Source organism: Rhipicephalus sanguineus, chromosome 2 (genome assembly GCF_013339695.2).
Source record: "Rhipicephalus sanguineus isolate Rsan-2018 chromosome 2, BIME_Rsan_1.4, whole genome shotgun sequence".
Taxonomy (NCBI): domain Eukaryota; kingdom Metazoa; phylum Arthropoda; class Arachnida; order Ixodida; family Ixodidae; genus Rhipicephalus; species Rhipicephalus sanguineus.
Window position 1 is genome coordinate 34947502 of NC_051177.1, and position 27406 is coordinate 34974907.

Consider the following 27406-nt stretch of genomic DNA (forward strand, 5'->3'; position numbering starts at 1 on the left):
TTTTATATAAATGTATACATTCATACATATACATATCCGGGGCATGACGGCGACGGAAAAAATCAGTCGAGAGTGTCCATATAATTGCTGACAATATAATTGGCCATATAATAATGATCTGCGGAATTTCAGCTGCAGTACGTCATCTGCAAAAAGGCGTATTCTGGATGTTAGTCGGTAGATCGGTGATAGAGATCGCGAAAAGAAGGGGGGCCGAGAACGCTTTCCTGGTGCACTCCTGAAGTAACTCCTGCGATATCTGATTGCAAATCCCGGTTATTGCATCGAGAGGGCAAGTTTTGCCAGTATAGTATAATGTCCGTGTACACCGTAGTGAAGGAGGACCGGTGTCTGCTATTATACTAAGTCATTTGCTCTTGAGCTTGCTTATGCAGGATTGTCATATACATACAGGATGATCGTTTCACTGATATATGAAGCGCCCAGTAAAGGCTGTGATATAGAGCGTCAATCAATTCTTGTGAGCGTTAATTTTAGTGTTCGAGCATTTCTCTATAGCGTACGTTCACCGCAGATCTTGTGCGCACAAAACTGCGCGTTGCCGAACTGCAAAGCGCGCATTCCATGCATATACAAAAATGGGGTACTACAGAAGATTGGGCAAGGGAACGGTAGTCATGCAATTTGAATAAGGAAGCAAAGGTCTGTAGAACGCTAATAAAAACTTTCTTTCTTTACCTTTTTCACACAACTATATGTAATTTCTCGCAACACACCGAATGATAAGAACGGGTCCCGGTGAGTCCGCTCTTGTATTTTGTTTTCGTTTTCGTGTTTCTTTTTGTAGTTACAAGCACACAAGAAACCATGCGAAACCAAGAGACAATGAAGCCAAGAAAAGCCTTCATATAGGAGAAGATAGCTGGGACTCTTACTTACTTCAAACAGAAATCACTGGGCAAGGGGAAAAGGAAGAAAATACAAACTTGCCAGCAGTGGAGCGACAATATCAGACGGGTTAAATGTTCGCTCTCTCTACTACATCCTCACGCGCCTGGTCTTTTGGCGGTGACACAAAATATAACATTGCCTTTTTTTCGGATATATTAAATCATCCTGCGCACCATTCACACCTCAAAGGATACACATTTTATTTTTAGTTGTGGCTGCAACGAAGCTAAGCATCTCCAGCGGCGCGTCTCACTCTGCCGTTCGCCTCGACACTCCCTCTCTACGGGGCGGTGTACGGCTCCCGATCATACCAACCAATGGGCGTCCGTTGCCCACATAGGTACCCGAGACCATGTAACATTCCCGTGTCTTCGTAATTACTCCATCTGGGAATCCTAATAACAAGACAGGACAAAGGCTGTACACGCGAGGCCAGCGACCTCCGTGATCCTCGTCTTCGAGCCGGTTTCCCAGCATCGGAACATTACGAGTGCTGGGCGCGACTCGGTATATGCGGTGTTTACGGCTGCGGATGACTTGGAGGTCGACACGTGCCGACGCCGGCGGAAAGGCTGTTACACTGCGGCCGTACTCACCCCCGATGCCTTCCTTGCCCATTTCTTTGGCCCGCTGCCGCCGGCAAAGACACCGGCGAGGAAGGGAAGTGATGTTGCAGACACCTTGGAGGGGCGTCCGGTCGGCTCTGCCATTGCTTCTGCTGTCCCGAAGAAACTACCAACGAAACGAACCGGAAGAGACTGTCGGGTGCGTGCTTTTGTGCCAACCAGGTGGCGCTGCGCTCTGCATCAAGTGATACGAGCCGGCGCTGCATGCCATCACGTGAGTGCACCGGTAACGGTTCATTCCCAAGCATATCGCGTGCTGCTGCAGACCTGGAAGCATGCCCAGTTGTATATGGCGGGCGGCAACGTTCTCGATCTGAACCGCATGTCCGCCGTGTTGGTCTCACGTATACAGTGTTACACACTTGCAGCTGAGGGAACGGTCGTGCGACTTCACCGCACATCGCGAATATATCTAGTAAGAGGTGTTTCCGCGCCCAGTACATATGAAGTCCTTACAATAGCGCGAAAAATCACAGGTACGCCGATGCCATGTACGTTCTGTTGCCATATAACACGCCATCGATGGGAGCGTTAATAAATTACCTTGGTGTGCATCCTTAATAATTCTTGCGATAGGCTATAAAAGCCCTCCGCCCATTCCACCTGAACAGAAAAGAAATGAATGTGGGATCACGAAGCTTGGTTTCCCCGGATCGCTAACAGAGACAGCATTGCGACATAGTATAACAAAGACCAGCAGCCGTTGGTATTCATTCTCCAGAGCTACAACTTCACTACTAGCCTTCAACATATCGATGTGTGTGTTCAGCGTATTGCACCATTGCGGGTTATCGTGCCCCTAGATTAGCGTTAGGGTCCAACACTCCTGTCTTGCTTTAATATGCAGCAAGATCGTTGCAACATGGCTGACCGCGGGCAGTCGTTCAATGACCGGAAGGGCAACATGGCTGCAACCCAGTCGCACGCAACTTCTGAAGTTCACATGACTTGACAGACGCTGCGCGAGAACCGCATACCGCTGCAAGAATTACCGAGTGCGTTTTATCCTTCAATAACAAGGTAGCAGTTGCAAGTAACAAGTTTTTCGTCGCAATGGGTAACGAGCATGGCCCTTCCTTTGCATCACGACGCTTTGCTCGGCTGCTCGGCAAAGAGGAACTGCCGTCCATTATTGCGTAGCAAGAGCAAGAAAGCGAAGGAAATGACGTCAGCTCTCTGCGGAGCCCGCCCTCGACTGACGCGCTTCAGCAAATGTCACGCGCGATTTCTCTTCTCCCTACCTCTTGCTTTCTTTCTACCCTCCTTTCAGGGCAGCTCATTTGCTCCGCGAGTGACCCGCCCTTTTCCTATATAGGCCGAGATAACGCGTGTTACTAGCATGCCTTTACCAATATATTTTGTTGCCTATGTGTGGTCGCGGTGCATACAACTGACGCGCTTGCTCGAGGTTGCCGCTGGAACAAGGCGTCGCATTTATAAATTCACAAACGGTTCTCCCGTCTGCCACATACTTCCTCTAGGTCTCCTATTGCCGGGGATAACGCGAAAGCGATTCACCAGAATGAAACGGGCCGGAAGTTGCATGCTGCCAGCGAGAAAGCATCACATCCACGGAGCTCTTTCGAGACGGGCCGTGGGATATAAGAGGAGGCTAAGGTCTGCTGACTCATGTCGGAAGTCTACGAGATAAATGCTGCCGGTGGCACATCCGCCCGCCGAATTGCGCTTCCAATATTCATCCATGCTGCGATTGACACAGGGTACTATCACAGAAAAAAATAGTACGATAACATTAGCGCGTCTGTACGTTTTATGCCCTTTCTGATTCTTCTTTATGTTCACTTCCACTGGCCCTGCTGATATTTTAATGGCACATTCAGTGCGTCATAGTTCGCTGCATTAGGGGGTAAGCATGAACATTCTAAATTTAGAATGTCGGATTTTCTTTGTTATTCGAATCGGCTGGTGATTAAATGTTTTAGCGATTGTTAACACGGAGTAATGCGGTACAACAATGGCTCTCAGGGATTTCTAGGAACTGCAATTGAAGTGTAAATTCTAGAGCAGTGTCACCTTAAATGTCACCAAGATCGGTCGACAATAATCTTTTGCTGCACTTGCTGTTCCAAATTAGTCAGTGCAGAAGGCGTTATCGATACTCATACTGCCTGGGTACCGAATCAGTCTATTATGTAGATATTGTGTTGTGTAATCTATATTAATAGATTACTGTGTTGGACAAGCCTCTTGCGCTTTTGCATTCGCGTGTATGGTATACATTTAATGTCATTATTTAATATGTACTAGAACCTTATGGTCCTTCTCTGGTTTGCCCGATATTCAAATTTCGCAGTTGGCTCCAATTTAGGTAGGCAGTGCCCTTTATCACATGCAACTATATATATATATATATATATATATATATAGTAGTATATGTAGTGTGTAGTATATAGTAGTATATATATAGTGTAGTGTGTGTGTGTGTGTGTGTGTGTGTGTGTGTGTGTGTGTGTGTGTGTGTGTGTGTGTGTGTGTGTGTGTGTGTGTGTGTGTGTGTGTGTGTGTGTGTGTGTGTGTGTAGGTGATCATCATTTGCTATATACAACTACCACCAGACATCTCGTTGCTCATGTTTTTAAGGTGAAGAAATATTTTATTTTGGCTCGATGCTGGAAGCCTTCGTCTTGGGAGTATTGGTAACATGCTGGCAAGTTTTACAATTTGAATATCCCTCGCTGCAATCATTTTTATGTTCTTTCTTTTATATTCTCGTCTAATTCATACCGTCCGTCCTTTGGCTCGACCAAATGGTGGGTTAAACCACATCACATTCATCTAGGAATGTTCGAACGAACAAAATATTCGAAAAATAAACGACCTTCGAATATTCTAATAAAGGTTTAGTGAAATCCCTCGGTGACAAAAAATAAGTAAATTAGTTGACAGATGTATTGCCTTTAAGAAATGAATGTGAGGTCAGCTAAAAATATTTTTAATGAAAAGTAATGGATGAGCGCGGAAAAAATGATAGTGCAGAAAGAAATGTGACGAACATGGTGAAAGCGCTTCCTTTAACTTTTCATTCCACTCCACAACTAAGGCCCTGTTCAGCTCCTCTTAAATGGCGATGTCAAGTACACAATGGCACTAATGAAACAGGAAAAGCACACGTCACGACATGCGTGTGGTGGAGTGTTGCGCTCGTTGAAGAAACTGGGTGTAAAAAATCAGTATCGCCCATCTTTCTAAAGGAATTCAAACATAGCAGGTTTGGCCAATATTATAAATTGATTTGCATAAATTGAGGAAGATTTGCTAAATGTGAGGAAGACTGGAAACCATCGTGCATTGAATGGCACGTAATATGTGGAATATGTAATTGCGCCTGTGCTGCCAATGCCATGAACCCTTGTAATGGAGGCAGCGGGCTCGTCGAGCTGTCGAAAGACAGCTTTTGTTGGCTGCTCCTCTGTCTGTTTCCAAAATAGACGAAATAAAGTTGATTGATTGATTGATTGATTGATTGATTGATTGATTGATTGATTGATTGATTGATTGATTGATTGATTGATTGATTGATTGATTGATTGATTGATTGATTGATAACTTCCTGAATGCTGCGTTCAATCAACAAGTGACGCGAGTGAGCGACAGTTGTGATTCTCGTGAGCACAGTCATTCGGAGATTCTCTACTCGCAATCGTCTTTCTCCTTGGATAATGCAGTAACTGTTGTTAATCCTCGTGGTGCAAAAAAGAACGCCAGGGCTGCGCGGAAAGCGCAGCACAGTTACAGCGAAAGCTCGAAGAGCGGCATTTCGCGGCATTTCTAGAGCCCGTTATAAACTCTCTTGTGGCTACTAATACAACTGCACTAGCAACGTTCCCACTACGCCATGAAACATAATTTTTGTGAAGTTGGGAAGCACCCACCACGACATTAATCGTCATTCTGCGGAGAAGCGAGGTACCATCTGTAAGGCATTATATGCAGTTTCTTGATGCGACGGCTGATGACGATGAAGAATTATGACTGAGCCTTTTGTAATGGGTTAGAAGCTTTTAAATGACCCACTAGTTACGTAACTGTGTGACGCCCGGTCGTTATTTCACTCTTCCACCACGCTTTATAACGTACGCTAACGTGAGAAAGAGATAGAGTGAGGGAATTAACTTTATTGAAACCCTGAGGAAATGGATCATGGGAGCCTTATGGGCTTCCTTGGCAACCAATAGAAGTGCACTTGCGAGGAACACACTATGCTATAAATCATAATTTTTGTGAAGTAAGGAAGCAGCCACTACGCAATTCTTCGTCATTCTGCGCAGAACCGTGGTACCTGCTAAACATCTGTAAGACATTATGTGCACTTTGTTGATGCTGTGGCTAATGACGATAAATAATTATGGCAGAGCCCTTTGTAATGGGTTGGAAGCATTCAACAACTCACTCGTTGCGCAATTCGCATTGTGTGACGCCTGGTTACAGAATTCGCGTTGTGTGACACTTGGGGTGCTATGCAGGATGGCCCGAGCTTCTCGGGCACACGAGTTTGCTCCGAGCCCGCCCTACGGCGATTATGATAGGAAGACAGTGCGGAGCGCGTGATAGCAGCGTTGATAAAAACGGCTACAAGAACGAGCATGGCGTCACAAACGCATGTGCGACATTTGCGGCGGTTTTCAAAGGAACACCGCGTGCGAACGCATCTGCACCGCCACTCAGTCAACATTCCAACAGCACAGCGACGTGAGCGTGATTGTCGCGCTATCTTTTTGCCAACTGAACATCGCGCCTCCCATAGGCGTGTTGGTGGGCGTTTGTCCTCTTTCGGGCAAGTTCTTTCGTTCCACCTGCAGCATGGAAATTTCTACTCTCGAAGGCAACAAGGGCACACACGCAGCACTCTCGGGCAGCTCGTTTCGCTTCTCTCGAATATTACAGATAAATAAACATACAGGTTACTGCAACTTACATTACACGACTGAAAATTTTTCTGTAGTAAAGAATCGGTAGAAGCAATGTCTCCACAAACAAGTAAACAGTCACGTTTCTCGCCGCAAATGCCACCAGGGGCGCTTGCTTCATGGCTGTGAGTGGTATGTACATCGTGAGCGCGGTGAAATTGAATGTGAGACATCGTAGCCACGTGATGATATAACCTTTAGTTCTTCTTACGTGTGTGCATAGTATGTGCGAATATGCTCATAGATGAATCGTGCCGCTTGCTGGCGTTGTGGCGTGAACAATGCTCCTCGTCAAGAGCAAGCGCGGTGGGCGCACCCGATCTTCACTGCGGGCGTCTGTCAATCATACTGATTGACGCACGCACTCGGGCACAAACTCTTTGATTCTGAAAAGGCCCCAGTTCAACTCGTGACTGTCATCGTGCCGGCCTGTCAAGCGGTTCATGCGGTGGACGCTAAGTAAAGCTTCCTTGCATTATGAAATAATTTGGTCAGCTTGCACTACAAGTGCAAGGCTGGAGCCATCGTATAGGAGCTTGCGATCACCTAGCTTCTTTCAGCTTTTTACGTGGCTCGTCTACTCAGTCTGCTCGGTCTGCTTCGGAGTGAAGACCACGTCAGTTCGGTCTTAATTCTGATGGTAACAATTAGCTAGGTCTTAATTAAAATGATACAGTTCTATCATAATTGGTAATGTTCTAATCAGCACGTCATTGTTTATTCAGGTTTAATTGGCAAGGTTTTAATTAACGTGAAGCTAATTAGCACAACCTTAATTAGGGCGATCCTAGTTAGCGTGGTTTCAGTGAGTAAGGTCCTAATTAGCTCAGTTTTAGCTAGCGCACTCCTAATTAGCGTCGCGATAATTAACATGGTACTAATTAGCTCCGTCTTAGCTCTACACGGCTTCATTAGCATGGTCTTAGTAAGATGTGGCTTAATTAGCTTGGTCTTAGCATGACATGGCTTACTTAGCTTGATTATAGCATGTCCTGACTTAATTAGCTAGGTATACCGCCCAGCCAATTAGCTAATCAGCCCGGCGCGCGTGCTCGGAGAGCGAGCAGACGATGAGTGAGATGGCGAAGAGGGCGCGCGCCGTACCGAGCAACGCGCTAGAACGTACAGGCTGACCGCGATGATTATCCCTTTCAGCCCTGGATTTTTTATTTTGATCGGGGAATTTTTTTCTGCGTGTTTTCCTAATAGTTATGACCTCAGAAGACCACAAACAAAAAATTGAGGCAGTGGTGCAAGTATTAATGGATTTACAGACATGACATCAAATTAGGTCATCAGGGCTCAGCGGTTATGAAATGAGAAAAATAGCATCTTTTTCCGGCTGTTCATTAGAGTACACAAAATGTGAACCACGTCTCATTTTTCAGTGTGATACTCATTGAAACAGCTTCGGTACGTCGATCCGAAAATGGCGCTCACCCGCCTCAACTGACCCGCCTCGGCGTCACCCATGACTTCGCTCAAGCTTCTTCTTCTTTGCAGCACCAAGCTCCGCAATTTTGGTGCCGATAGCAGTGGGGATCATTGAAGAAGTATTCCCCCAAGAATGAGCAGTTTTGGTTTCATTTCCGAGATGCTGGGGGAAATGTTTTGTGATGGTGTCAATTGACACCGCCATGGCCGAAAGGGTTATACACATGGCCTCGGTGATTAGCTCCGGCCGCGCTGTTGTAAGGCACTCGGCCGGAGCGAATCTCAGAGGCCACAGTGCTGATTACTCTAAATGACACTTAGTGCAAACATTAAACGCCTGAAAAGGAATTTAAGCAGCCCGTACCTCTGAAAAATATCGTTAGTAAAAGTTTGTGACACTTCTTTTGCACGGGTGCACTTCTGCACTCAGTGGAACGACAAACAAATGAAAGAAGTTGCCTCTGGTTTGAAGACACCACCCAAGTTTGTCGACCGCCCTTGACATAACGCCGCGTTTCATCGTAACCAATGAAACGCAGCGAAACCAATGAAACTCAGTGGATGGATTTGACCTTTTCGTACTGTTAGCTCGTTCAAAAGGGGGTGTCGCCAGAGCTCGGAAAGATTCCGAGTTTCGCCAAACTCGGGCCATCCTGCATAGCACCCTTGGTTGTTATTTTACTCTTCTACCAGGCTACATTACATATGTTAATGTGGTTCCTTCCCGACATGAAGCCTGTATAGGGTCTTTTTCAGGGGCGTAGCCAGAAATTTTTTTCGGGGTTGGGGGGGGGGGGGTTCAACTATACTTTGTGTATGTTCGTGCGTGCGTTTGTATGTGTGCGTGTATATATACGCAAGCAAAATTGAAAATGACAAGGGGGCGGGTTGAACCCCTCAACCCCCCCCCCCCCCTTGGCCACGCCCCAGGTCTTTTTTGCAAAACAGTTTCAAGCACCGGCATGGCTCTGGGGTATGATACTGGGCTCCCATGCAAAGGGCGCAGGTTCGAACCTCGTTCCATACCGGAATTTTTTTCTTATTTCGTATTTTTTTCTTATTTCGAGCGATAGTGGTTACGGACACCGGCGGCGGCGGCGGACAATTACGGCGCCGAAAACGGCCCTTGTTGTGATCTCATAACAGCTTTCGCTGTAAAAAACTATTATGGGACCACTTCAAATATAGTCGATTCTCAAATGCAGTGCAAACCGAATATCCATGGCTATTCGAGGAATATCCGTAATTTCAAATATTCGCAAGCTTTTGCTTTGGTCCTGTCATGCAACCTAGTAAGGCAGGTTGCATTATACACAGTATATACGTACCGTAAAATTCCGAGAGATAGCCCTCCTAAAATTGAGAGAAAATCTACTGAAGATCTAGTGAAAATCTAGTGAAGGTGGCCGCCTATCTTTCGCTGTTCAGTATATAAAGAACAGAGAGCAGTAATGTAGGAAAGGCAGGGAGGTTAACTAGACTATGCGTCCAGTTTGCTACCCTACACATGGGGAGGGGGAATAAGGGAGTAAGAGAGAGAAAGATAGACACATTTCACATCACACACACACACACAGTGCCGAGTTTCACAGGCGGTCGCTCAATGAGGTTGCTTTCAAGTACCGCAGGAGGGCTCGTGTGGCTTTCTGGGCTGATGTGCTGCGCGACCAGGCTCCTAAGATATTTCCCTCATTAAAGGGCCGATCATCGAGTCTTTTCAAGGCACACTGGACAGTCCGACGACCTTCATCAAATTGGGGCAGTGGCACAAGAGATGTTCAATAGTCTCTACACAGTTGCAGCTTTCGCACATGGATGAATCTGCCATGCCAATGCGATGGCTGAATGAGTTGGTAAACGCTACACCGATCCACAAGCTGCACAGCATTGTAGCGTCACGTCGAGAAATCTTGGATGGCAGTTGCAGCTGGAGTAACGATTCAAGGTTCTGTGGACGACGATAGGAGTTAAGCGGAGAATTCCAGTGCGAGTATAAAGAAAAGTTTTACAATGTATAGCAGCCAAAGAATCAATGTGCGCTTATTAGCACTGAATCCATTGTACCTCAAAACCGTTGAACGAACATTTGCTCTCACTGTCAAACAAAAGGTCGAAAACCTCCTCACGAACGGTGTTCGACGTAGTTGGCAGAACAGCGGAAGGGGAGACCGCCGAAGCAAGCCGCTCATGAAGTTGATACACCGCACCGCTTGAAGGAGGTTATCACCAACAGGGACGATGCTATTGTCAGGGGCGCTTTATCTATCGGTGTTTTTGCGAAACTAGAGAATCGTGCCAAAAACAAGGGCGCGTTATCTTTCGGGGGTGGGACATCCCTCGGGATTTCGCGGTACTTTATATAGAATAGAATATTCGTGGAGTCTTCGCGTGAGACATTGAGCCAGCGTCAGGTAACGCACCTGCGAAGAGTGGACGACAGAGACGCTGCTTAGTTCTAAAGGTGTGTGGTGTCACTTTTCCTTCTGTCTTTGCTTCCGTACACATACTGAGAAGCTTATGCTGCTGCTGGAACCATGCACGCATACAATGGTTTTCGTGTAAGAACAGATGAAAATTAACAAAGTTAGATATTATTAAACTATTGACATATTGAAAAACATGAACTCAAATGTTCATCTCAGGGGCGTAGCCAGGGGGGGGGGAGGTTGGGGGGGTTCAAACCCCCCCGAAATTTTTCAGTTTTGCTTGCGTATATAGGCACGCACACATACAAACGCACGCACGAACATACATAAAGTATGGTTGAACCCCCCCCCCCCCCCCGAAAAAAATTTCTGGCTACGCCCCTGGTTCATCTTTATGTTGCAAAGGTGCACCACACATGAGCCTTAGCTGCATCGCACATTCTGTTTCATTCAGCGCCAACAAAATCGGGCATTTGTTTGTGCAAACAACAATTTTCAAGTGCCTGATGATCGGCTGTGAGAACATCTTGGCGAACTTTCATTTACTTTGTCTGAATATTTGTGTTATGTGAACTTTTCCGTTGAGTGGACACTTTTTTGTATTGTGGAACTGGGACTAAGTGCGCGAGTGTTCATTCATCTGCAAATATGTGTAGTTTTAAAGCGACAACGTTAAATGTGCTCGTTTCGCAGAAATTCTGTTGTCGGCGTCGGTATCGTTGGTTCTGAGCGAAAATTCGAGATAGACGCAAGTAAATAAATAATAAACATTTTCTGCTCGAGTGGGAATCGAAGCGAGGACTTCTGCGTGGCAAGCAGACGCTCTACCACAGAGCCACGCCAGTGCTTGAAACTGTTTCGGGGAAAAACCCTATACGAATGGCATGTAGCGCGAGGAGACACTTTTACGCATGTAATATTGCGTGACAGAAGCGTGGAACCACACCGGGCGTCAAAACTGGAACTGCGCGACGAGTGACTGGTTTAAAGGCCCACACATTAAACAGCGTTCAGGCATAATTGATCATCATCATCATCAGAAGAAGAAGAAGCAGCATCATGAAAGCATGCAGCTGCGCCAGTGCGCGTGTTGCGCCATGGACGCGTAGTGGATGCTTTGCCAATTCGTAAAAGCAAGCATTATGGCGTAGTCGGCACTTCGCAACTGTATTTGCAGTAGGCATTCTAGTACAGTTTGAAACGGGCAATGTTACGCGCACAGACGTTCCTTTCCTTGCGGAGTGGTTGAGGTCTCCACCGAGAAGAGAAGCGAGGCTAGCAACTGAGAAGGCGATGTGAACGGGACCCGATTACGCTATCGCGTTCTATACTCTCGAAGGCGAAGCTCGAGCGTCCTCCAAGTTTTTGTGCTTGTCCCCTACTTTTGCGACGCCAACTACTATGCAAGAGAAGAGGGGTAGCCGGCGGCACACATTTGCACCAACCTCTCCTTATATACGATGTGAGAGTGGCGCCCTTTGTGTGTGTGTGTGTCTCCCTTCTCGTCCGTGTCTTCTTTGCGCCTACTATTTCGAATCTCCTTAGGTACATTTCACAAAAAATTTCGGGCTTCTTTGTTACTGTGTAGTACAACAAACCACCTTCGCAGAGGTTTACTTGAAACTGTTCACATGATTCCTACTGACAGTAACTGCATAAATGAATACATTATTCGTACGCCGTGTTTCCAGCCGCGAGTTCTCATTATTGCTGCCGTTTGTACAGCCTCCCTATCGCTGTCAGCGAACTTGCGTAAGCATTTTGTCTAGACGTGTCTGCCGTCTTTCTTGCTTTCCTTCACAACACTTTTGGCAGCGGTTGTGAGGTCCTTTCTCGAATATCTGAAATGACGAAGAGTGGCCAGCCATTCATATACTTGTCTCAATTTCTGCTTTCACGCCTGTAGCAAAAGAAAAAAATGGAGACAGGGAGATGGAGAGAAAGAAACGAGGGTTATATTTCTCGTGTGTTGCAGTTACAAATGCAACGGTCACTAACTCTCAGGATGTTGCTAATCATTAGGCAAGCTCGGATGGCTCAGGGGGGCGCCTCCTTCGCTGTTCCCCAAACAATCACGGTAAACTTTGACGTTTCGGTTGAACTTTTATATAAAGCTTAGGGAGCATATTTGAATTATTTGCATTACACGTCACCACTGCGAAGGGCTCACAGAATCCTTGACAGTAGTCTCGGTGAAGTGCCAGCGCGCAAGGTATGTGTTTTGACAAAGGGAGTGTGCCCGCACTTATCAGTGGACTTAGACGTAACATTTTTTGCCATTGTAGGTCTGTGGGGGACGGAAAAGTTTAATGCGAACTAGACACATCGAGTTTGATCTTATGATCCCTGTCGCAGTCATCATACTCTGAATATTTCTGCACACTTCAGAAATATTTACCTACGGCCACTTAGTGGGTAGAACTTGCATAATCAACGAATGTTCATTAATGACCTCGTGCTAATTGCATATTTTCGATTGGAATGCGCAAATGACGCGCGGAAATTGATTAGGGGCAAAGTGAGAATGATTACAGTAAAAATGTTGCATTGAATAATTTTCCATCCATCCGTTTATATCCAGTTTTCCCATCTTGGGCTAATCATTCGGATAAACGATGTTTGCCGCATTCATAAGCAAAACACCTCTGAAATTTATCGAAAATTAGTTACTCTCAAGGATTTGAATCAGTGTTCATAGCAGTTCTCCAAATGACGCTGCTCAATATATTTCGGGTATCCGAATGTTCACTGTGTTCAAATGTTAACTTTAACGGATGCTTCAATCATATTAGACACAGTGAACAGTACGATTCGCTGCAACCATTCCTTCCTACATGGTTAAGGCGAACATGTCGCAGCCTTCTCAGTGTTTCGCCCTTCTGAGTGATGCTGGCTCTAAACGAAAGCCGATAGTTGTCTTTCGTGGTCGCAGTCAAGAGCCGAGCAAAGTACGTTTGAATTCCTGCCGTAGCCACAGCCGTATCCAGAGAGCACTCAGGTGCAGCAGAGTTGCCCACTGAAAACTTTCAGTGCTAAAGGCCACATTTACTAACTACTAATTATCGCTTATTGATGATGTGTGTACATTTGATACATTTGAGCCAACTTCCCAACTGTAGCGAAGGTAGCATAACTTTTTGAAAAAACCTTGTCGCCAGTGCACTTATACAAGAATTTTTTGACATATTTCTGGGCGGGAGCGGAGAGGGGGCCATTACCTAATATTACGAAGGGGAGCAAGAGTGTGGTATACTAAAGTACCGCAATGAGGCATTGGATTCACATTGCGGTGAGAAAACTCTCTTTAAATGCGACGCATTTCTTAGAAAACTTCTGCGACTTTGAGCGTATCTATCTATCTATCTATCTATCTATCTATCTATCTATCTATCTATCTATCTATCTATCTATCTATCTATCTATCTATCTATCTATCTATCTATCTATCTATCTATCTATCTATCTATCTATCTATCTATCTATCTATCTATCTATCTATCTATCTATCTATCTATCTATCTATCTATCTATCTATCTATCTATCTATCCGCCTACGGTTTTTCACTTTTGCAACAAAAGAGCTTCTTGTGGTGGTTTTTATATGTACGCTATATCCTGCACTGGCTGGGTAGATATTTCGTGCATGCAAGGAAATCTTTTAACATTCTGTTTCAAGACGGACGTCCGTCTGCAAATTACGATTAGCGAGAAGAAAAAGAAGTCGCATTCACCTATTGACTTGATGTGGATGTAACCAGGTAGCGTCTAAGTAATTCAACAGTCCCTATTGTTAACGTTGCGTGTTCGAAATAAACGGCCCTATATCACAAAAGCCTCTTACGCTAGAATAATATAATTATTCGTAAGACAAAAACCTTCAGCTGTTCAATCGCGGAAAGCACTTATACGAAAGAAGAGATTTGTCAAGTTGACCCAACACTTACTAAGATAGAAAATGATAATTAAATGTTCAAGTTTCCCCATATATCTGAACTGATGGTAACATATCGCAGGCTTCAAAGTCCCAACAAAGCTAACTAATTGAAACATTTCCTTATGATGGGTCTAAGGTCAGCATACGTCTTTTTCGTTGTGTAAAAAATAATTGAGACAAGATTCTGCAACATACGCACTTATAGCAGCGCTGTATATAGGGCAAGGGTTCACTATAATTGCTTTTGAATATTTGCACAGTGAATATCTGTTATTCTTATCAAATATTGAAACACGCGCACGCCCTTGTTTGAATGTTTAAATGTTAGTGTGTTTAAATTCATAGTTCTGGGCTATGCGCTGCTCGACGTGACCAGGCCCATCGAGCTTTGCTGACATTTATGAACCGAACGGATCTGGCCACTCCTTTATAAACCTCTTTTTTTCGTGTTTTATTTATTTTTTCCAGTCTTCATATCTTTTCTGTACTTTCTAACCTTCTTTCTTCTTTCACTCCTCCTCTATTCATTTTCTCTCTCTCCCCAGGCAGGCGTCGTGCCCATCTAGGTGGCGGTTGCCAGCCTGCTCACTCCTTATTTCATCTCTGTACTTGTGTATTTGTGTACGCATATCAAATAGTATGAACGCAGATGTGTGTACGGTAGACGTCACGGTGGGTTGATTCGCATTCTCGCGACTTCTTTCATTCCCTGTGAAAACAATGTGTAACCACTGTGCTAACTTCGAAGTATTAATTATACGTATAAGACGCGAATAGTACTTATTCTACGAACCGATACAAACTTATTCTGCAGCATCTCTTTTTACCCGTTTCATAATCAAGAAGGAAAAGTCCGAGGTACTAACTAGTACGCTTAAAGTGTAACCGCCGATGAAGACACACCAATCACGGTGGTCGCCGTTCCTGCGTGTGAGAACGACACTCTTGCGACACGGGCGCAGCGTACGTTCAAGCATGTAAACAGTTCGCGTTCCTTACATGGCAAACGTGTATCACGCCCATAACAGACACGTCTCTCGCCTAACCCACGTGTCAAGGAAAGTTACGCAAGCCTCACGCGTTCACGGGCCCCAGTTACGCTGTCTCGTGGTAACTTGCTCCGAGGTATGAATCACAGCGTCCTTAATGGCGTTCCTGGTGCAGAATACAGCGAGGAGGAAGTGGCGAGGGCGATCCTCTGTTGATTCTGGAGCCAGTGCTCCTCTCCGTCTCTCTCTCTCTCTCACTCGCTTGTGCCTCTCTGTGTGTCCTCTCCTGCTCAGCCGACCTGAACAGCGTGCGATTCGCGTTATTCCGGTGTGTCTAAGAACCAGGCGAGTGGAAACAATGAGTAATGCTTCTGCCTTCTCATTGGAACGTTCTGTTTTGATACCAGCAGCGGAATATCCAGGGAATTGCTAAGGACACTGCCGGGAGTGAAGAGAGAGCCATGGAGTCAGCCGTCGATCTGTTTTCACGCTCCGCTTTCCGGCTCTTCAACATGCCCGCGGTTCTCGTCATTCTCGGATCGGCCGTCGTCCTCCTTCAACTCTCACCAGGTAGGTACACGTCATACGCCTACAATGTGTTTTATGAAAGTTAAAATAATATATCGATGCGGCTCTGTGCAGGTAGGTCAGATGCCTCGCCATGGCAATTTTGTAACTGGGATCTTACAGAACTTGACGGCGCAGATCTTTGTTGTTTATCCTAATGTGTCACGCTTGAATTACGTAATCAGAAAGGACTCTGTTCAAGTCGGCCACCCCAGCTATAAAGGTTGCTTTGGGCTTGTGGAGTTTCTAGTAATAATTAAATTGGTGGACAAATACTAGCAAGAGATGATTTCAAGTATGATCTTGTAATGCCTATCCTTGACAAACAGTGGCAGCATGTTCGAGCGCTCTAATGTCACTTCGCGTAACTGCCTAGTCACGTGGTACTTGTTCGAATCCCGTGAGATTTATTAAAGAATTACCTTGAATATTTATTGGGCATTACAACTTCTTTATTAAAGATCTTGCGTATAAACGAATACTTTGAAATATAGTTAATTTATTATTTGTAAATAATTACCTAAGCTGGTAATAAAAATGATCTTAGTTCCTCGAGGGAGCAATGAGTAGTACTGTGTTGGTGGCATTCTTGAAACGCAAGCTTGGATTTCTGAAAGATTGGCCCAATTCAACTAAAACACCCTGTATATGGAAGATGACATTATTGTTGTCTTCGTCGTCCCTACACCTGCCCCAACCCACTTTCATAATCGCATTCCTCTTATTGTCTTCGACCTTCGACTGCTGCATTCGACTGCGTTTCCGAATCACTGTAACGGATTATATTGCTCAAATAACCTACCGTCAAGTTGTCCTATGTATTTGATTCGTTGCTCGTTCTTTACTGATTATTCAGCCAAACAACCGCCCCCTCACAGAAAACACTATCCTAGGACACTGGCCTACCCGGCCTTGAACGCTAGCCGCTCTGAGGGCGTTGTCGTGGTTTCTTCGAGAAACCGAACTAAGTGACAACTTGTTATTGTTCAAAGACAATGTTGGCGTGTCGTACTTGGGCGGTTATATATGGTCATGACTTTTCAGTGTCTTCACAGACTCTTCTTCTCTTTCTTTCTTTTACGCGCCCTTCCCCCTTCCCAAGTACACGGTAGCAAACCAGAGACTCCTCTGGTTAACATCCCTGTCTTTCCTTTATCATTCTTTTTCTCTCTCTTGATCTGGTAAACTAGAGCGTCACCCAGCTACCCGCGTCTGATGTCCGCAGTGTTTTCGTCGCAACAAAGCACATACTGCTGTGTTTAAATCATTCGATGGTGCCACGTCTGTACTTCCCTTTTGCAGCGTTTCTCGTGTGTATGTGGTTATTTGTTGCTTCGTTTTTTATTCTTTTACATCCCCTTCCCCCTTCCCACGTACAGGGTAGCAAACTGGAGACTTCTGGGTAACCCCCCTGTCTTTCCTTTCTCTCTTTTCTCTCTCTCAAGTTTGCTTAAGGAAAATTTCATGTGCGCTACCCAGACTGCGCCCTAATTAGAGTGTTTTAGCAGTGCCAGTAATACCGTAACGTCGTGGTCGGCACTTAGCTCATTTAACAGCGGAGCTGTTTGAGCTATAGGCCTTATATGCGTAGTGTTCGCAGAAACTAAACAAAAAACAAAAAAATGCTCCTAGGATGGCATCCATGGTATAGCAATGGGGTGGGAAAGGGAAGTGAGGTTGAGGTGGAAGGAGAGGAGGGGGAGGATATAGTATAGTACAGCCTTGTATAATAAAGTTTAGCAAGAGGATGGGAAAGAGAAGTGAGGGTGAGGGGGACTGATGTAAGAGTGAGGAGGAGGGTAAGGAGGAGGGAGAGATGGTAAGGCATAGCATAGCCGTGTGTAGTATAGTACAGAAAAGGGTGGGAAAGAGAAGTGAGCGTGAGGAGGAGGGGAGAGGGTGAAGCATATCATAGTCGTGTATAACATAGTACAGTATAGTATAGCAAGAGGTAGGAAAGGGAAGCGAGGATGAGGAGGAGTGGTGTGAAGGTGAGCAGGAGGAGAGAGGGTAAATCATGGCATAGTCTTGTATAGTATAGTATAGCAAGGGGTGAGAAAGGGAAGTACGGATGAGGAGGAGGGAAAGGAGGAGGGGAAATCCACCAGCTCCGTTGTTTCCTCAGTATTCGCACCACTAGTGCGTAGCTGCCCCAATTTCTTTAAGGTTTAATTCGCGTGAGTTGCTCATTGCGTATGGTAAAGGGATATGAGATGATCAAAGTGGATAATAGAGGTCTTGCAGACTAAAACAGCTGCGTGCCAATGACGACGGCACTGTGTTACCGTACGGTACGGCAAACCGGTGCTGCTAAAGATCCTTTTGACTATACTGCGATCTGGTACGCAGTGCGGTGCGAAACGGACTGGACCGAGTTCCAGCCCAAGGAGTGCCGAGCCTCCGTGAGTGGAGGCGGCCGCACTCCCGGCCGGTGCGTCCCCCTGACCTGGTGCCCGCCTCTGGTGGCCGTGGCCGGTCGCGGTCGACGACCGCGGCCGTGCGGCTTCCACGACAGCACGGTGCTGGTGTGCTGCCCGTCGCCCGACGTGGTGAACCCGACGACGCCGAACACAGGCACGCTATCTTCCAGGCGACCCGATGACGAGGGCCCCCGGAACGAGCCAGGTGTAGTAGTCGCCACACGGGTGTTCCGGGAGCCCTCCCTTCCCTTTCTTTCTCTCGCTGTCTCTCTTCTCCCGCTTCCTGTCTCTACATGAACGCGCTGTACTTACAAACGTGTGGCACGAGGAAATGTGGCGACGCATGATAACGGCATGATCGATTGCACCGCACGAATTGAAATAATCCAACATGCTCGAAGATGGGTTTTATAGCCTTTTGCAATGTAGTTACATTGCAAAACGTGTCTCTTTTTAAACAGGCACGTTAACTCTCTTTTGGGTCCCACGACACTCCGAAGAGGGTGTAATGATCTCTAAAAAAAAAAGTTCACGTGTCACACACGTGGCGAGTCAGGACTCACAAAAAAGAGTCAAAGGATTTTTTTTCTTAGAAAAATGTAATTATTCGTTTGTTTCACCTTAAAATTTGAGCGCTTGAACTAAGCGTTTTCAGACAAGCAACCAAGACATTGAGTTGCGCTCAGGCAACACTTGGCTTGCTGACGTTTCCTAGAATAGTAAGTTCCATGGAGCTTCGCGGATGTTTCCCTCCTGTGCCTATCAGCGACGTCCTGTAGAAGTCAAAACGAGAGCGACCATGATTGACCGATCTGCTTCGTTTTTGCCGTTTCTTTTTTTATATATTTAACAGGATTGTAGCTTCGCTTATATTTTTTACATAAAACTATATTTTGCCACGCTCTCACACCAACCTTCTGTGCGATTCCGTCTCAGACCTTTCGCAGCTCTGTAATGTTAGAGATATGGAGAGGTACCTCAAACATGCTTATTAGGCGCATTAATCGCCTTCGCATTCTCCAACTAATCGTACTTATATTCGTGCTCTCTCTCTTTCACCACTCAGGCTGCGGCGCCGTGGTCGACGATCCGGGGGCGGTCACTAACGGACCGAATGGAGACGTGAGGCTCACAAGATCTGCGTGGCCCTGGGTGGTGAGTGCTGCTTCACAACTGTGCAGTGGCGCTCTTCAACGTAGCTAGAATTTCTCATCAGCCCGCGACTGCTGTGCTACAGTGGTGCTCAAGCTGCTGACATGAAAGACGCGGGTTCGATCCCCGGCCGCGGCGGTCGCATTTCGATGGAGGCGAAATGCTAGAAGTCCGTGTGCTTAGATTTAGGTGCACGTTAAAGAACCCCAGTTCAGTAGAAGAGTAGGTCTGAAAATTAATATGCATAAAATTTAAAGTAATGTGGAACAATCTTGGCAGAGAACAGCGCTTTGCGATAGGTGGCGAGACACTGGAAGTTGTAAAGGAGTACGTCTACTTAGGACAGGTAGTAACCGCGGAGCCGAACCATGAGAGTGAAATAACTAGAAGAATAAGGATGGGTTGGGGCTCATTCGGCAAGCATTATCAAATCATGAATGGTAATCTACCACTATCCCTCAAGAGGAAGGTATATAACAGCTGCATCTTACCGGTACTTACCTACGGAGCAGAAACCTGGAGACTTACAAAGAGGGTTCAACTTAAATTGAGGTCGACGCAGCGAGCGATGGAAAGGAAAATGATAGGTGTAACCTTAAGAGACAGGAAGAGAGCAGAGTGGGTCAGGGAACAAACGCGGGTTAAGGACATCATAGTTGAAATCAAGAAGAAGAAATGGATATGGGCCGGGCACGTAGCACGTCGGCAGGATAACCGGTGGTCATTAAGGGCAACTGACTGGATTCCAACAGATGGCAAACGCGTGAGGGGGAGACAGAAAATTAGGTGGGTAGATGAGATTAAGAAGTTTGCAGGTATAACGTGGCAGCAGAAAGCACAGGACCGGGTTGATTGGCGGAACATGGGAGAGGCCTTTGCCCTGCAGTGGGCGTAGACAGGCTGATGATGATGATGATGATAAAGAACCCCAGGTGGTCTAAATTTCCGGAGCCCTCCACTACGGCGTGCCTCATAATCATATCGTGGTTATGGCACGTAAAACATCGAAAATTCTTGATTCCTCATCAAGGTGCAATGAAACGCAATCAACAGACATCGTCCATGTTGCTGCACAACCTGATCATGAGCAACTGGTTCGCGCTATAAGGGGCACATGGCGAAGGCTTGGAGTCTAACCCGCGACGTAATTCTTAGAAGCAAGGCGTCATAGCCACTAAGCCTCCACCGGGGGTAGGACACAATTTGTAAAAGCGTATTTCCTAAATATGATTGAGGGGCGTAGATGCGCTGTTTATGACGCGTCATGGACAGGTGCCATGCACAGGATCCTCTCGTATCCTTCTTACCTGTTGGGAGGTTTAAAGGCCCGTTCACATCTGCGACTGGCACTAGTCGCGCGAGCATATTAGTCGCAAATGGGCGCTTTGGTCGCAGAGCGACCACTTTCGCTCAGTCGCTCGCTGCTCGATTTCTCAGTGGCGCGAACGCAGTCGCAAACCTCTGAGCCAATCAGATGCGCAGTAACAGGACGTCAGCTTATTTTGCATGGCAATAGCAATGCGAGCAGACGGAAATTCTGTGTGGCGACGGGTATAAGTAGCACGCAGCTGTGAACATCGGTCGCCTTGGGTCGCTTGTTGGTCGCTAGTCGCAAATGGTCGCGCGACCGGTGCTGTAGTCGCAGGTGTAAACGAGCCTTTAAGTCATCGCTGTCTTCTTCACGTACTTAGTGTGTCTTTTCTCTCTTTTTTTTTTTGCCATCACGCAGGCGGCCATATACAAAGGTGACAAGTTCTTATGCGGTGGATCTCTGTTGGACGCCAACACCGTGCTGACGGCGGCTCACTGCTTCCCCGACTACCGGAATAAGTACGTACATACGTACAAGTTTTTTTTTTCATGTGTGTGTTTCATTTTAGACATGCAAACATGATGATGGCGGCCAATGATCCTGCGGAATAAGACTTTGATGGCTACCGGGAACAACGGCCCTGTCTAGTGCCATTCCATGCCGCAACATTCTGGCATTCACAAGCAACGGCTATCGCCGTTTGTTTGAACAGCGATAGTCACAGTAATACGTAAGTATTGGAATAGTGACAGTTACAGCAATGTCGTGTCACACCGAGGGTCTGCAAACTGCATACCTCCTAAAGCTAAAGCTCTTAGTTATTTCTTGGAAATGGGAGTGCATCATTGTGATCACAGGAATAGCGGCCATATCTCATGCCTCCACTTATGGTTGCTTGCCCGCGCGTCACCACAAAGTACCTCCACCTCAGCCCTTACCCCAAGTACGCGAAAATACTGACAGCCTCACAAATCGTCAGAAACCAATTTCATGATATCTATTGTGCCTGACATCGCACTTCACCGAGAAAGACGTTCTCCGATCTTTCTCCTTACAATTCATGCATGCGTTATCAAGCGCACACCAACGATACAGAGCACGCCTGAACTGTCAGTAACGTACAAGCGCAGAATACGTGCTGCGTTTCTTTTTCTAGAAGCATGGAGACGCCAAACCTACAACAGATATATCTTAATGAAACGGTATGTAATGGGTGCTCCTCGATACTGTTCTACAACTCTTGCACTGATATCATTAATTGAAACTAATTATCTGAAGGGTGCAACAGATTACATTTTTTCGTTAATTGCTTCGCTACCTTTATTACAAAACATAAAAGGACCGCCAGTCTTGGCGCCTCTGTCACGTTCGCGTAGAGCGCACCACCTCTCTTTAAAGCTTGGCACAAGTTATCGGAAACACCTTCCCGCCTCGAAATCATAAACACCGCAACCCGTGCCCGTCGCGACCTTGCCCTCCTGGCTATTTATAATCTGCTTGGTGATCAGAGTTTCGCCGTGGTGTGTGCCTGGCTGGCACCACGTGTAAATTGTGGAGTGACCTTGGTCACCGCCCATCTCGTTTGTGCAGCGCCAGAATGTACAAAGTGCGCGTGGGCATCCTGGAGGTGAACGAGACGGCGAGTTCGCACAGCGCCACCATTCCCGTCGCCTCGATCCGCCTTCACGAGCGCTACCGAACGGACCGCCATTACAACGACATCGCGCTCGTGAAGACCGCCGGCAAGGCTTCTTACGGAAGCCACATCGGCCCGGTGTGTCTGCCGCAGCCGGACCTCAAGCTCGGCGGACAGGTTGTTGTGCTCGGCTGGGGACACACTGCTTTCGGTGAGAATAAATGGTGACCGCAGTAATTTATCTCACAATAAACAGGTGGCATATCATCAATACATCGACTGGGAAGACTAAAGAAGAAGGTGGCCTTCACCTTCGAGTCGTCTTAGGCGAACGCATAAGGGACTCTGCGACCTTTCTTAGAAAACATATCGTAGCACGAACAGAGGAAAAATTCTTGAACATGGGGTGCCGCAAAAATTTTCATCTCTTCAAGCTTTCATCTTTCCCTGAACTCCTGCCTTACCTGGAGCTCACCCGCCACGGTGGTCTATAGTGGTTATGGCACTCGACTGCTGAACCGAAGGTCACGGGATCGAATCCCGGCGGCGGCCGCATTTTCGATGGAGCCGAAAATGCTTGAGGCCCGTGTGCTTAGATTTAGGTGCACGTAAAGGAACCCTAGGTGGTCGAAATTTCCAGAGCCCTCCATTAGGGCGTCTCTCATAATCATGTCGTGGTTTTGGGACGTTAAACCCCAACAATTATTATTAGTACCTGTAGCACGAGTAGACGTTTGCCAACATTCATGAGTGCGGTCAATTATATTGTTCAGTAAATCTAAACGCGCTGGAAAGAACCGTAGGATGATAGAGCTACATGTGGCGTACCCGTTGGTGGTGGTGTTCAAACTATCAGCAGAAAGTATCATGTCTTTGTTCGCTATCAGCCTTAATCATGTCGGGCTGCATCTGCACCTCTCATTTCTCTCTTTCCCTCTCTTTCTCTCGTATATCCTTTAGTTGTCTCTTTTCCCCTAAACTTCACCATTTTACTTTTTGCTCGGAGCTACTGTTCAATTTGTTAGGGATATTCACTTCTGGAGATCACTGCGTCGCGTGCGGCATCCCTAAGTGAGTTGCTCAATTCGCAGGTGGTCGGTACGCACACCGTCTGCAGGAAGGTCGCGTCTCGGTCATCAGCAACGAGGAGTGCGACGAGATCATGCGCAGATCGTCCAGCTACTGGGTCGCCACACCTGATGGCATCACCGAGGACTTCGTGTGCGCCGTCAACCATACGGGCGTCGACGCCTGCCAGGTAGGTCACGAAGTTACGGAAGTACCTGCGGCCCTTGCATATGTGGCACCTTCTTATTAGTTGTATTTTATTGCGATAGCAATTATATGGACAGTCTCGGCTGAATTTTGCCGTCGCCGTCATGCACCGTATATGTATAAGTATATATATATATATATATATATATATATATATATATATATATATATATAAAGCCCCAAAGAAAAATAATTCAGAAAAATGCTCCCGAAGCGCGGAATCGAACCAGGGACCTCTTGCTCCGCAGCGAATGGCGCTAGCCACTACGCCACGAAACGCAGATCCTCCACGTAGGTAACGGCGAGCGTTATATACACACCATTTACCGCTGGAGGACTCAGAGACGGCTGCGCTTATAAGCGTTTCTTCATTACCAGCGAGATGGCGTTAGGAGAACGACGGGCGCATTTAAATGTCGTCGGCGAGCTCGCTCGCTTCTTCTTATTGCGCATGGAGAACCTTGCCCTTCCGCTGTCTGGTCGCGTGGTTTTCTGGTGGTGAGGGGAAGAGGGTTGTTTCAAGCTTTCACCGTGGTATCCGCGCTCATGTTACGGAGCGTACGGAAGTCACTCGATCTCAAGGGACGCCGCTAAACGAACAAACAGACGATGAGCGCGAACTATCAAGTGTCACAGCTCTAATCTTGAAGCACGCTAGTTTTCTTCGCTGCTTCGGCCGCCTTTGCAACAGGAGCGCTGTTCAAACTGAGAGTATCCATTGGCGAGCCTCACTTCGTATAGCATTAGTTTCCTGCTATCGCATTCGTGACTTTTTTCTTTGATTGGCTGGTTAGCTTACCTACTCGCTTCAATGCGGCATAAAGCATCTGCATATTACCCACGTTGGTGTTTTTGCATGTGTTGTTTTCTTAAGTGTGTGTGTGTGGGGGTGGGGGGGGGCGGAGAGGGGGAGGTTGGTACGTCTTCTAGTGCTCCAGCTGTTGGATGTCAATTGATCTGCACGTGCTTCTCTTCTTGCACCATGGATGAGAAATTACTCAACGCAGGGTGTCGTTGGAGCCGACGTTTCGACAAGAGGACTTGTCTTTCTCGAGGCTGCAACTTGACCGCTTGCCGAAACGTCGGCTTTAGCGATTTTTCATCCCTTCAGGCTTCCATCTTCCCCCGTACTTGTGCCTCCTATTGCACCACTATCGCTGGCGTAGCATGACAAACACGTAATCAGGCAGACCTTCTAAGGCAACACATCGCGCCATCTTCCTGCAGGGTGACTCCGGGGGACCCCTGCTAGCTCTGGGACTCGACTTCCGTTGGAACGTGGTGGGAGTGGTGTCGTTCGGCATCGGCTGCGGCGGTCGCTTTCCTGGTGCCTACACGCGTGTCACAACGTTCCTCGATTGGATCGCCCGGAACCGAGACTGAACTCGACACGACGAAGTCGTCGCGGATACTCCTGAGGGCTGACCCTCCTACTTCGCAGAAGTCCATGCGGCAGTATCAGCGTCCAACTGTGAAATCTCCGTCTACTATGGTGCGACGTCAGAGGCTGAGCGCACCTGGTGTTATAGAACGACCGCAGGCTGCTTCTAGGTGGACAACCTTGAGACGAACTTCACTATACCTGAAGCTGTACGGCTTATAGTAGAGGCGTCATCTTCACGTTGTAACCCTCGGGCTTAGTACGGCTCACAAAGACGTCCTGTGTTCTAAAGAAATCCTTCGCTGGTGCGCAGTTGAGTTCTTAGCTAAGCTGTACCTACCTGACGTCTCAGCGTTAACGTACGGTCGACCGCAGCGCCAAAATTGTCTTGTTCACTGGCTTGTCGATTTTTCCAATGCCGCGCAACTCACTGTTCGTTGTTTTCACGCAAAGCTTTCGTGTGCAGTAGGGCCGTCATACTTCTTTGATAGCAGAATCAAAGCAATCATGGCGTGCTTACGGCTGTGTACATGCCATTGGTTAGATATCAGTGTGCGAACGATTACGACTGATAACAGTTTTACCGATATACTGATCGCGAGACAGAAGCACGTAGTCATGGCTGCCCATGAGCGCATCGCGTTGAGAAGGAGAGAGAGACGATATTTGTGCCCAGTGAGAAAACACTGTCAGTTGCGTAAGGGAGGCGTATTTAAGGTGGCGCTGCTGTCGATCACTGCTGAAGTAGCTTGGCCACGCACTGGCGTGGTCCGTAAACTTTTGCGCTTGACTGCACAACGTTACGGACGTCAGAGCTGCGTTTGTCTGGTGAGTGAAAAGAAGCATGTATACTGTGATTTTTGCGGCATTTCAATGCGCGCCTTTTGCAAGCCGTGTGCTCGTTTAAATGCAGTATATCAGCTATCCGGCTAAGCACTTTAAATGTATTTGACATCAGTGGATCGCCACTAACGTGTCGAAGCCTAACATAAACTGTGAGGCAGATACGATTGAGCAAGAGGGAGCAGACTGTTTGCGATTACGACAGGCTAAGGAAAAGAAAGTGCTTATCCTGATAGAACCGTTGGCCGCCTATTGCATTGCGAGTTGGATTCTTACATACGATTCAACTTTTCAAACCAGCTTGCTTCATCTGGAAAGGCCTTGTGCGACTGTGGTTTCGTAAAACGAGGTTGAGGTTTCATGTTTGAGATCCGCCCACTACACTCATTTCTTACACTGCCGATGCAGGAAAGTGAAAAAAAAAATCTAGGCATTATTATAGTAAAATTACCGCAGTTAAAGTGTTATCTATAGGTAAAATTGGACCCTAAGATCTGTATGCGAATTTATGAAGAGAAATTACAGCAGTCAACCAGCCTAACTTGAAGCCTTTCTAGACTTAAGTTTTGTTTTGAAACGCAGTGCGTCATCAGATTCCGATGTTCTCGATTGTAACAGCTATTCACCCAACTTTGTCGCCTTTTATCGTGTAACTTATTTATTCCGCGTGTGAGTAGTGTTTGCATTTATTTATTATTTGCGTACGAAGATGTAAACTACGCGTACTGTGTATTTTCTATGTGTAGAGCCAGTTACACCGCACATCTTGTATGGCTGGTGTATATGTACGACCCTCGAAATGTTCTTATCTTACCCACCCGAGTCCAAACGTTGTCTTCTTTTTTTTCTGTGGTATTACTTTGTGTTATTTATTTGCAACTTTCATAGCTTTCACTGAAGGGTGAATTTGCAGTCATCTGAGATAAAGCTGGTTAGCGAGAAACGTCGACCATTTTATCAACATGTCCTCGTCACACAGGAAAACTTAAAGGCACATGGCATAATCTCAAATTGAAGAGCGCGAGTTAAAGGATAATAAAAATTATTCCTCGGATTGTTAAGGCGCATCAGTCATCTGGATTCAAGAAGGGTCTGCCTCTCGACAGATGTCAAAATGAAGTTTCGCAGTATATATATGACCTCCGAAATCAGCTGGCGAACTGTCTGGTCTTGGAGGCCAAGGGCAGCTCGGTATAATTAGCAGTCTGTTAAAAAATTAGAGCATCAGACGAAGTGAATCAACTCATGGCCGTTTGCCTCCTTCAGGACGATCAGTCGAAATGGAACGTTTCACTCACAAAACGTTCGCGCAAAAGCATGTTTGGAGGTCAATCAAAATTTTGTTTTATTTTTTATTTTATTTGATATACCCTCAGGGCTTACAAGAAGCATTATAGAGGGGAGGGGCTAAGGTACATCGATACATGCAAAAAATATGTATAATACAACGAATATAAAGAAAAAACAATATTGTAACGGAAGAAGAAAATATAAGAGTGTAGGTAAAAGAGCACAAATGTAACAAAAGAAATTATATTTGTACATCAGTGAACGAAAATACGACGCAAGAT

At 46.4% G+C, this 27406-nt stretch overlaps 1 protein-coding gene across 1 annotated transcript; it reads left to right on the plus strand.

The window, feature by feature from the left end:
* Positions 1-1431: 1431 nt before the first annotated feature.
* LOC119382711 (trypsin-1) lies at positions 1432-27194 on the plus strand. Its single transcript, XM_037650545.2, has 8 exons — positions 1432-1752; positions 15660-15819; positions 18166-18441; positions 19303-19391; positions 21118-21218; positions 22291-22547; positions 23428-23594; positions 24839-27194. Exons 2-8 carry the CDS (start codon positions 15711-15713, stop codon positions 24992-24994), a joined length of 1155 nt encoding a protein of 384 aa, XP_037506473.1. The 5' UTR covers positions 1432-1752; positions 15660-15710; the 3' UTR covers positions 24995-27194.
* The last annotated feature ends 212 nt before the right edge of the window (positions 27195-27406 follow it).

What these genes read in the sequence shown, in the direction of transcription:
- LOC119382711 (XM_037650545.2), top strand. Translation starts at nt 15,711, where the DNA reads ATGGAGTCAGCCGTCGATCTGTTTTCACGCTCCGCTTTCCGGCTCTTC. An exon ending in TTCCCCGACTACCGGAATAA is followed by an intron (nt 21,219 to 22,290) that starts GTACGTACATAC and finishes TCGTTTGTGCAG; the next exon opens with CGCCAGAATGTACAAAGTGC. An exon ending in CTGGGGACACACTGCTTTCG is followed by an intron (nt 22,548 to 23,427) that starts GTGAGAATAAAT and finishes CTCAATTCGCAG; the next exon opens with GTGGTCGGTACGCACACCGT.